The 11,754-nt window shown below is 47.5% G+C and overlaps 1 protein-coding gene across 2 annotated transcripts in view; it reads right to left on the bottom strand.

The window, feature by feature from the left end:
* Positions 1–11,754, bottom strand: part of LOC125949662 (Kv channel-interacting protein 4-like) — a 41,791-nt gene that overhangs the window by 13,156 nt on the left and 16,881 nt on the right. For both annotated transcript variants that reach the window (XM_049676922.1, XM_049676921.1), the window contains exons 3-4: positions 8,644–9,194; positions 830–1,021 (exon numbers count right to left, since the gene is read on the bottom strand). In XM_049676922.1, the coding sequence (XP_049532879.1) occupies positions 830–1,021; positions 8,644–9,046 (595 nt within the window). In that variant the 5' untranslated portion in view covers positions 9,047–9,194. The remainder of the gene's footprint in view (positions 1–829; positions 1,022–8,643; positions 9,195–11,754) is intronic.

Raw genomic sequence — 11,754 nt, 5'->3', positions numbered from 1 at the left:
AGCACCCATTTCTATCAGAGATTCTCGGCCCTCGCAAACTCGATGAGAAACCCTTAGGGAGGGGGAATGGGGAGGGGGGGGGGGCAGTGATAGCATTCGCCAACCACCAACTCAGTGGCTGCGGCGTTTTACTCGAATTTCCTGAGAATTTCCGCCCGTCCGTCCGACTATGACGCAGTACCTTGTTGTCTGGCTTGTTAAACGATTGATCCTATCAGCTACAGCAAACGGTTTTCGGGGAGGTTTTCGGTGTTCCAAGAAGTTCTCGGTCCTCCGACACGACGCACGACGAAGTGACATCCGCGTACCGCGAAGGTTTCAATGGTTTGCGTTTTGAGTAAGGTTACCCAAAGTCAAATACCCAAGAGAACAATATTCGTTTGGACAGTATAGTAGCAACAAATGAGCCGTAATAACTCAAACAATCAGCGAAAGCATTATGCGGAGCGATGTTACGATGAAAGCGGAACCAAGCGTGTCCAAGGCAATGCAACGCGAGTGGGGTGAAGAACAAAACAAATCGCAAGCAGTAGCTCGAAACGACCAAATGATGCGGGCTGGCGTGGCATAAGCTTGGGTGAGGAGATGGGTCATCCATAAATGATGCACAGCACAGCACACTCCTCAGTGCCTTGGACCGAGAAGCCCGCGGCGACGCCGACGACGATAACGGTAACTCATCAACTACCGGACAACGGACGGTAGACGCGACGCGATACTGCTACTGACGGACTAACGGCAGCCACTGCTGCTGCCGCTAATACTACTACTACTACTACGCTAGGCTACGCAGCATCTACGGATGGCCCTGGCAGCATGCTATCCTTACCACCGAGCGGGAAGAACTGCGAGTAGATGCCCTTGAACGTATCCTCCTTGACGATGCCGGTCGGACACTCGGCCTTGAAGCCCCGGTATATTCGCTTGATCTCGTCCTCGGTGAAGCGGGCCGTGCGCGTCAGCTCGACCAGCGAGTCCGGATAGTAGCGCGCCGGTACGGGCAGATCCTCCGCTTCCGGTTCTAGAGGGATGACAAATAGATACAGATAGAGTGAGAGAGAGAGAGAGAGAGAGATATGTATATAGAGAGGACGAAAGGTATGAGTATCCAGTTGGACGTGTCAGGTGGTGAAATGTATAAATAGGAATTCCCTTCTGGCACGCGGCTTATGGCTTCACAGTCAGAAAGAAAACAAAAAAAAACAAAACGACCAAATCGAGAATACAATTCAACGGGATTCAAACATCAAGGTGTAGGAAATGTTTGACTCAAAGGGTCCGCATCAACGACTGAAACTAAAAGAGAACAGAACGAAAGCGAGAGAGAGACTTGAGGTTGGGAGACCTCCCCTCCCCCTTCCCCCGGGGGACCTCTGAAACACCTTCACCACGCTCTCGCTCTCTCCTTTCTCATTAAGACGATGTTATTCGCTCTGGAAAGGAATTTAAATTTGCATGAGTGTTGATGCAAATGATGACTACTGATGGCCGACTGCTGCTACTGCTGCTGGTGCCGTTCTGGGTTTTTCGTTATTCGCCTCCCCTTTTGCTACCTTTGCACAGTCCCCGTCCTCCTCACCTCGGTACGTTCTTCTCATATGACCACTTGAGCGAGCGGGTAGCCCCTTGGCATCTCGAGCTACCCAGCTACCGAGGGCGAACACACGCCAGCCAGTCTCACGCCTCGTGAAATGTTGAAGAACGTTGCAGGCATTGCGGCGAAATGAAATGTTTAGCCAAAGGAATTCATACGGTTATTAATCCCTCAGCAAAAGCTAAGCAAACAGCCCGGCGCCGGTGTGGTTTTTCGGTTGGAATGGCGAATGAGATTGTTATTGTCATGTATGGGAGGGGTGCTCTGTCTGACGCTGATTAGGTTTGCATTTTCTTGACGAATTCTTGGCAAAGACTTCATGCATTTCGTATTCGTTGGTGAGGGACTGCAAATTGCTGCAATAGTATCGTCTTCCAAGGCCAAAGCCATTCACTTCAGACTTATAGCTTGGATGGCTTCAGACGAATGTCAAGCTTTGGAATTGTCAGAACCTGCTATAATATTCCGAGAAGCCGCAACTCCAATGCCTACTGTTTTGTGCATTTTAGAAAGTAATTATCCCTGTACATTTTAGAAGTAATTTTCCCTGTATACATCCATCACTGGCTGGACATAAGCATCAGGGTTTGTAAAAGTTTATAAACGGGAGGAACGATGATCATTTCAGGATTAGTCTTTATCGAGCATTTCTGTAGCTCTAGTCGATCCCTTTCATTAACTTTTATCATACTCATGTTTTCCTCAAGTACCTTGAAATAACTCGAATATTTTGTTATACCCTAATCTAAACTTCAATTCTGTTACTTATATAACGTATAACAGATTCAGAATTCAATAAAACATGTGGTATAGCTCCTAAATTGAAGTTCCTGCATTCCAAAAATGTCAACAGGAAGCACTTGTGGTCACAGGAATCGACGAACGGAGGGACGGGTGGACACTACACGGAACACTTACCGTAAAACTGTCGAATGTTCAATATACCCATTGCTTCTACCTAATGCGATTGCACGATCGAGACGAGCTGCTTGCACTCTCTGGCTGCTGATGGGTGCAATGACGCAGCAGCAGCGATTGAAATCCGATTAGCGTAATTACAAAAGCAAGTCAATCGTACCAAACAGCGATTCAATTAGTCCTCTATCGTGCCCCGAAGCCACGCCGGCATCCACTGGGCGTCTCCATTGCAGTGGACGCGGAAAAGTGACCGTTACGCGCGGTCCATTAAATTTCCGGAGACGGAGTTACTGGTCCCACGATGCTCGAACCCAGTCCCATTCGAAGTATGCTATTCACAATCTATTTCCGCTGATTTCCCTTTTACTGTTTACTGTCACACTGTCCATGCGATACGACGCTCGGTGGTACTCGAAGGAAAGGAAATGGATTTCAACTGCTACCACCACCACCACCACCAAACTTCGTCCTTGCTTCACAGACGGTCACAATATTGAACCGAGTCTACAGGGATTGTGACCAACAACCGACGGAAGAAAACTATTAATTACGATCACCAAACACCGAGCAAGACATGAACCAGATCACACAATGGGCCTGGTACGAGACGATGGCCACGACAGCTACCCGGCTTGGTACGCTTCTCGGAACGCTCCGATCTCATCGATCACACACCACACCGATCGCTCGACGCGAGACAACGAACGAACGAGCGAAAGAACCCGTTTAGGAGGGGAAGAAGGTGACGAAGAAGTGGAAGAAGAAGAAGAAGGAAAATCTCGAGTTTCCCAACCAACGCGAACGCAACGCCAACCCACTGATCGAGACCGATCGATGCGTCTGCATCCAGCACGAACCAATAACTTACTGACTGACTGACGGCAGTTCCTGACGACTCTTCACACACACACACACACAACCGTACATACACACGCATCCAGTCTGCGAGAGAGTGTGAGAGAGAGAGAGAGAGAGAGAGAGAGAGAGAGAGAGAGAGCGATCATTCCCCCCTTTCCCCCCTTCCGGTGTTACCTCTGCGTCCCAGGAGATCGAGTGCGATCGCATCACGCCGATGCCGGTGCCGTCCGTTCGATACGATTGTGGCTCGTTCGGCCGCCTCTAGTGCCGCTCCTGCTCCTGCTCCGCCCCTGGTTGATGGCTGGTGGTTTGGTGCTGGTGGTTCGCGGGTAGTGATGGTGGTGGTGTAGGGCAGTGTGGCATCGTCGTGAGACCGATGGTGATCGCCCGATCGGACGAGCAACCGGTCGAGTGCCCGAGTGCACCAGTCCAGCACGGCCGAACCGGGACCACGTCCACACATTGGCGCGACCGCCAGCGATCGCTGGCCCGTTCGAACTGTGCCCCGTGTACGGTTCGGTGTGCCGCCGGCTGGCACACTGGTGCGTTTGTTGATGTGCCGGGCTAGTACTAACCCCACCCCCTTCAACGCCACCCCACCACGCGGTTCTACAAAACACACCTGCAACGGGGGTCGGCCCTGATCGGCTGTTCCGGAGATCATTTGTTTGGGGGTTCGGGAAGAAGGGGGCGCGGGGCCGGCTTGACAAGTTTGGCTTTCAAATTGGCCGCCAACGTGTGTTGGGAGTGAGCGAGTGAGTGAGTGAGTGTGCGCACGCGACGCAGCACGTCATCGGGTATCGGCTACCGGCCGGACCTCCATTAACACCTCGGTAGCGCCCATCATCATCATCACCATCATCGCGTTCTGGTCTCGTCGCCGTTATTGGTTTGTCTCGGGATGCCATGTCTCGGGATTTGCGGGGGAGGATCGGCAGTTTGGAGGGAAAGGCGCAGGAAAGGGAGGAAGGCGGGCAAAAGGGGAACACATGTTTCGGCGAAGCGCCAGCGATGCAACGCACCGCGGTTTTGACGGTTCTTTATACAAATATTATTGTTCCTGCTGGCAACTCCGGACATGATCTCGGATCTTCGTTAACGTTCGTTTGTTGCTGTTTTTTGTTGATGCCGTTGGCGTTTGTTGTTGTTGTTGATGGTGGTGGGGTTTTTTATTTCAAATTCTTTTTTTTTTATCAAGAAACCGAAATGACAAATTTGTCTTAAATGATTTATTTGCTTGTTAACGATTTTCCATATTACGAATAGAATTAAGAGAGGATATTTCGATTAAAACTGTATGTTGTTTTGTATTATAAAAACAGCAATAGATTGGATTGGAAGGAATTGGAACAACAAAAGAAGGATCATTCTTTAAGTATACTGACTTCAATTAAGCAATGTAAACCAAGATTTCATAGGATTCCGCGGAAAACTCTCAACTAAAAAAGAAACTATTTGTTGAGGACCGCAAGGTCACCATCGAGCAACTTCCAATCTCCGAGGACCATCCATTTCCCTCCTCGTCTCTCCGCAAATCGTTGGCCATCGGACGAGGTTTAGTTGTCAACGACGAACATGCCACCATTAATCAATCGCTTTCACTATTGAGCTGTACATGACCAGGCAGGGGGTCGCTGACTATAATTTTGCTGCTTCCTTCCGTCCGCTATGTCCGCCAAAAGCCGAACAATACGCGGATCGGCTGAAGTCGCGTCCGGGCACGATCCATAGACCGCTCCGAACAGCCACAAGAGGATTGATGCCGATCGCTGCTAGCAAAATATGTATTTTACAATCGATCCGGCGATTCGCTTCCAGACCGACGGCTCGGGGCGCTCGCGATCGGATCCAACAACCCCCTCCCCCATCCCCGGAGTGTCCTCATCAAGGCAAAATGGTAGTGGTGATGGTGGTGCGGAAAAGGGAAGGAGGTCAAATGTTTATGTACCGCTATTTATATGGACCGTTTCGTGGGTAAACATCGGGCGCATGGAACGTGCGCGAGAGTCCGGCGGACGCCCTTAGGGATGGGGCGTAGGGTGGGCGTGGGTTTTTGGCAAGCGGCGTGGCACACGAGGGGCAAAAAAGGGTGGCGGTGAAGGTGGAAAACTGTTTCTTTTCGTCGGTGTTTGTGTGGTTCAAAGTGTTTGTTTATCTGCTGCCAGCAAAATGGATTAGATAGTTAGACAAATTTACTTGCCCACCGCACCCTCGGAAGGTATCCTCCCCTGCCCCTTCCCGAGTTCGGGAGGACGGTCCCGAACCCCGAAAACTGGTGAATAATTGAACGCGGCCGCAAAAGCCGGAACGGGAAGGTGCCAAAATAACACCACAAACGACCACGCCGACAACAACGGGAATAACAACTGCCAATGAGGGACAGGGGAGTACAGCCAAAGGAATGGTCAAACCACCTGGATGACCTTTGGGGACGCATCAAGTGAAGAGGTTTCCGTGTGGCGAAACCGTGTACAAACCCAATAACAAGAACCGCCCAAAACATCGCCACCGTTCATTGGAAGTCGAATAAAAATTTCATGAAGTTCACGCCCGGAGCGTCGGGGTTGCGAATAATTCAGCGCATTTCGTCTGGCGCAGGCGAGAGCATCAAATTAACAATCGGAAATGGTAAAAGAATAACAGCATTTGATTGAATTTTGTATTTGCTGTTTTGACAAAAAGTGGAATGTTTTGATTAGACTACGAGATTCTTGTTTACGAGCTTCATTGCAGCAGATGGTTTTGTGGAATTTAACATTTAAAATTTTTTAAATTATTTCTTCAATATATTTTAGGAATAATAAGTATTGTGCATAGCTTCCATTAATTCGGAATAAAATTTACGATTGTATATTTATTGATCGTTAAACAAGAACTACTTCAAGCCCAGAGTTCAAGGACTCCTTTGTATGAATGATTTCCTTACCATAGAGCTCTCGCAACTCGCTCGATAATCGAACAAGAGGCTGTTGATTGAAACGTTTATGCTACATCAATGGCACTAACTATGCTAAAGCAAAGGATTCATCACTGTCAACATGACACTCCACCACCGATCCGTATCCTACTTCTGCAACCAACCCTCCCTGAACGTCAGTCGGAATGAAGCTGACTGCTTCCCGGGATTCTTTCATCTTTTTTTTCCCCAACGACGACTTTCTATGCGACGGCCATTTGCAGTCCCCCGTCCACTTTCTATTCCATTCCATCCCTTCCTTTCTAGTCCCTCCATCCAGGATCTTGATTGCACTTGGCCGGTGTTTGATTTCACACGCTCAATCGGATTGCCAACCGTTTTCTAATGAAGTGTGTCATCGATTCCTTGTGAAATCGTACACGTAATCGTCACACTCCTGGACTGTCCGGGGTGGCCGCCAGCAAGCCAGCAGCGAGCGTATGTATGATTACTCACTTTTCAATGAGCATCGGAACAGATTTAAGTCAACGTGCAGTGTTGGGGCCGGGGCGGTTGCGGACGTACGAAAAGTTTAAAATGAAATGAATACCGAAAGAGGGAAGCGAAAGGCGAAGAAGGGAGCGAAGAAATGCAAAAGATCCTTGCGGAAGATGTTGAGCGTCGGAAGCAGAAGAATGTTGAAAGATTTTTTTTTCCATAATCCAAATACTAGGCGCCTCCATCACGGCACGCCACTTACTCCGTTCGATGGGTGCGCAATTCGTTTATTGCGAAAGTTCGGTGATTTATGGAGTTTTCGCGCGGCTCAGCTTCGGAGCAAGCGTGGCACGCGCTCCATGCTGTGTTCCGTCATCAAGCCGGCAGCACGGCCGGCGGGCGGGCATGCCGAGTGAAAACTGGTTTCGTTATTATTAGGAAGTGTTGCGCCTTTCTATCTATAGATTCGGTAATAGGGTTCGCTGTTACGCTACGTGCTAAGATGTTGTGTCGAGATGGGGGCGTACGAGAGGCACGTTACTCGAATGATGAATTACAGAATGTGTAATTTGTAATTTTAAGATGGCATTTCTGACGAATTCTGAAAATTTTTTGTGTGTAATGTTTTGTGTTGGAGAAAAAAGGAACTGGTATCGAAAGCGCGAGTTCGACGATTCGTGCACCTTTTTCGGTGAAAACTGTGACCCCTTTGTGGTTCTATCTAACTCAATTTCTATTATTTTTAACACTAATATGTATAGAATGTACCTGCTATAGTATTTTTGGTGCAATAAATCATAAATAAGAGCAATTAAGATTCGTTTTATTAAAATTAAAACATATTTGAACCATTGGGAATAGAATGTGCTTTCTCTTGTTACTATTTAACTTATGATAAATCGGAAAAACAATGAAACTAGGCATCATTATGATATTGAGATCAAAAAGCACATGCTAGGTTTATAATTTAAATGATTGCCATAAATTCAATGATGCGATCAAACCACGAACGCATAGATTATCATGAGAATAACCAAGATAATCCGCTAGCTAAAAGGGAAAAATCAAACATTATATCGTTTACCCATGATCATTTTCATTAGGGAAATCTGTAGCGTTCATCTATTGGTCTTTTTATCGTTCGAAAACCGCAGTATTTTTTTCTCACTTCCAATCACAGATCAAATATATTCCAATCCTATTAAAAAATTTCTATTCAAGGCGTAAATGCAAAAAACAAACAAGGATTATCAGATTTAAATACGCATCGTACCCACTCCACCGACCAGCGTGGGAAGTCCTACTGCCACGCTTTAGCATAAATAGCGCTCTGCATCAACATGGAATGGAGATGGGAAAACCAATTCCAATCACCAACCCAAACCGCACCCGTGCACCGATGATGAGGTTTTCCGGTTAGATAACCGATAGGCGGTCGACTTTTGATTTGCGCTCCCCGTCCCCGTGTTGCTCAATCACCAATCAGCACATTCTGAATGATTAATGAGCGCCGCGAATCCCACAATTGCCTCCTTGGCATCACAGATTGGCGAAGGAAAGCAAACATAATAGCATCAATTAATGTTTCCAGAGCGCACATCGGCTCCCTCCACTGGATGCCAATCGAAATTCGCGATCAAAAGAAAATCCCAAGATAATAGCGAGGCTCTTGTCAAGTTGTGTGGGTTGGAGTGAGGAATAGAAAATTAAAGTCAAATTTAATGCGACCACAAATCATCGGAATCTCATGAGGCCCTTGCTACCGACTTCAGAATCAATAAAATCAATGGAAAAACAAACAAAAAACGTCTTGCGAGATTGGGAAATGATATAAGACTGCATTCGATTTATGTAAATTTATAATACTGCTCGAACTTACTGCTGCTGGCCGCCGGATCCGCACCGTCCAGGATGGTTTTGATGCGCTTGAAGAACTTCCGATAGACGGACTTGCCCTCGCCCTTCCCCTCATCCTTGCCGCTCTTATGCGAACCCTTTTTACCGTCCGCTCCGGTCGAGGGTTTCTTCCGGCTCACCAGATTGCCGCGCGTCGACTCTCGCAGCACGATGTCGACATTTGGTGTAGGGACTGATGACTGCTGCTGCTGCTGCTGTTGCTGACACTGCTGAAGCAACGTGTGTGCTTGTAATTCCTGGTGTTGCAGCTGCTGCTTGGGCTGTTGCTGCGGCGGTGCTGCCGGTTCGCTGATAATTTCGATCGCTATCTGCTGCTGCTGCACCTGTTGCGATCGGGTGGACGATGGTTTCGCTACCGCTTCCATGCTTCACTGGTGCTATTGTCCGCTCTAGTCACCCACGTGAAACACACCAGACACCAGATGGAGGGAAGGTACACGGATTTTTGCTAGATTTACGCCCGGCTGCCACTCGTGACTCGTTACTGCATCGGTGCGTGCCAAAAGGAGATCGCTGCAAGAACACAGATAAGACGGTCTTTGAATCGAACAATCCGACTATTTCATCCGGTGCGCTCGATAGATACAGAAACGATAAAGTTTTCGCCCCAGGAAGCGACAGAAAAAAGTTGGACGGGTTTTCTTAACATTTTAAACGACTTTCGAAACCATAGAATAGTTTACGAGGAAGCCATCCATCTCCATCCCTTGAACTGTGCACAGTGTCGTTGCAAAGTTGCTGACCCAAACACTACTCTCTTTCTTTCTTTCTATCTCTCTCTATCTCTCTCTCTCTCTCTCTCTCTCTCTCTCTGTCTCTATTTTTTTCTTTTTCGCAGAAACGTGAAGCAGCACAAACGAAAACTTATCGTACTGCCACTGCCAGGATAATCCTCTTTTCGTCGGCCCTTTATCTATTGCTTTCGATGTCCCGGAAGCTGAGCGGCCGCTGGGCGAAAGTTTCATTTTTGCACTACTTGGGACGCCACAATTTGATTAGCCTTTGTGGATGAGGAACAGGAGGAGAGTGAACCAAACAAAATAGATTATCGCAATCAAGAGAAACAGGGACATCATTTGCGTACGTAACCGAAGAGTTTGTCCACTTCAAAACTTTATCCCAGAACTGCCGATCCTGTTGTTCCAGGGAACCAGCGGCACTCACTGTTCGGCCAGGGGCGCAAAGCCAAGCCCAGTTTCCAACTATTTGCACTTTCAACCGATGATTGCTGATGCCGGGAATCGCTGTATTTGCGGGCCGGCTGCTGCTGAGTTGACCAACGGCTTACATACACTGGGTGTTTGTACAGCCACACACCCATACACACACACACACACACAATCCGGTGTGGCAAGCGGATGACAGTTGACGGAGCAGTAAATACACAATGGCAACCAATGGGATGCCCGATGGATGTATGTGCACCATGGTGTTTGTGTAAGTACGAGAGGATTAGAGGGAAGCAATGGTGCATCATAGAACTATCATGGTAAGCATAAATATGGCATGAAATCTACCAGGAATGGACTGCTCTCACTAGATCACGAGCGGAATGTTGATAGTTGTTTGCTTTAGAAGGATGGAAAATGGACAAATCATAAATCGAAAAAGCAATCACATGCAAAGCGCTTTCGATTTATAAGCGGATCAATATCTGTCTTTATGATTTCACGCAATGCTAGCGAAGTTTGCATTTCATTTGTTCGATTGTAATTTGGCATTAAATAGCATAAGCATTTCAGATTTTTTTTCTTATTGCCACTCCCAAACAATATTGTAATGCCTTTCACTCAAAAAGATGCCAACAACACCAGTATAAACAAGTTCCTTGACCTGTGATAAGTAAGCCGACATCTTTCACTCTGAACACGTTTTCCATATCAAAATCCGTGCCACACGAAGCCAACACGTCACCTAAGGTACAAACCCCCAGCGACGCCTACTCCGGTCGACACCTTGTCGGATCAACGCCGGATGGTCACTGTCGTCTTCCTCCTTTCGATCATTAGTTTCAATTTCCGACACTCCGCCCGTGATAAATGGCCGTGTCTTTCCCCAAAAGGAACGCCGCTTTGGGACGTCGCCGGTCGCTAGGATCTTCAACCGGATAGCTAATGTCCAAGAAAATGCCACAAGGGACCTCTGTGTTGGCGCGGCTGTTGTTGGTGTCCATGCTTTGTAGATGTGAGCGCGAAACGAAGGAGTTGCTACTACTTTTGTGCAACTTTTCCAGTGTCTTTCTTCAGCCAAGCATTCCGCGTGCGAAACACAATAAAACAAACAGAAAAAAGGAAGCCAAGAGGTGTGCGGTCGAGCAGAGCTGGAAGGGACAATGCTACATTCAAAAGCTTTTTGCAGTAAAAAGCTTTAAGAGGGATATAAAACACACTATTGCCTGCGATAAATGGCGGTACATTGTTCGTTTGATTAAGTCTGCTGCCATTTACCTTTGGGAAACTTTGCTTACCCGGCATTTAATTAGATTCCATTAAGAAATACGACTTCCCATTTAATGAATGCAAACGATGGGAAAAGGAAGGGAACGTCCGAGGGATCCGTGGATGCTTGCGAATGCGCGAACCCAACATAAACTCATCAGCCTGCTCATGGTTTCATGGTTAAACATAGTCATAGTTGGCCACCACAACATCTCACACAAATCCTATTCAGTAACAGTGTATTACACTGGCCACGCGTCTCTCTTCAGGCATCATAGTTTGCCGGCAATCGCAAAATGGAGTGGCCAGGGTGAACGCAAAAAAAAGGTCACCGAGAAGAGCCATTATTAGCGTCTAAATGACCGCACTAATTGCAGAAATGGCTGTACACAATTGAGCGAGCCTTCCGCCGTTCCCTTGCCATAGTCTTCGAGCCGTGCTGTGCCAAGGCATTCCCTGTATTCGCGGTTACTCGTGGTCATAGTCGCGGTCATACTAGCTCCGGTTACACACAGTGAAGATCGTAATTATTTTAACGATCTATATCAAAAGGGGAAGAAGCACATTCGCCCTTGTGCGGACACAAACACAAATCCGACAGTGTGCAATGCTAAACCACTACAACTGTTAGGTGG

The sequence above is a fragment of the Anopheles darlingi genome, chromosome 2 (genome assembly GCF_943734745.1).
Source record: "Anopheles darlingi chromosome 2, idAnoDarlMG_H_01, whole genome shotgun sequence".
In the NCBI taxonomy this organism is placed as follows: Eukaryota; Metazoa; Arthropoda; class Insecta; order Diptera; family Culicidae; genus Anopheles; species Anopheles darlingi.
This window is presented reverse-complemented; position numbering and strand designations above follow the sequence as displayed.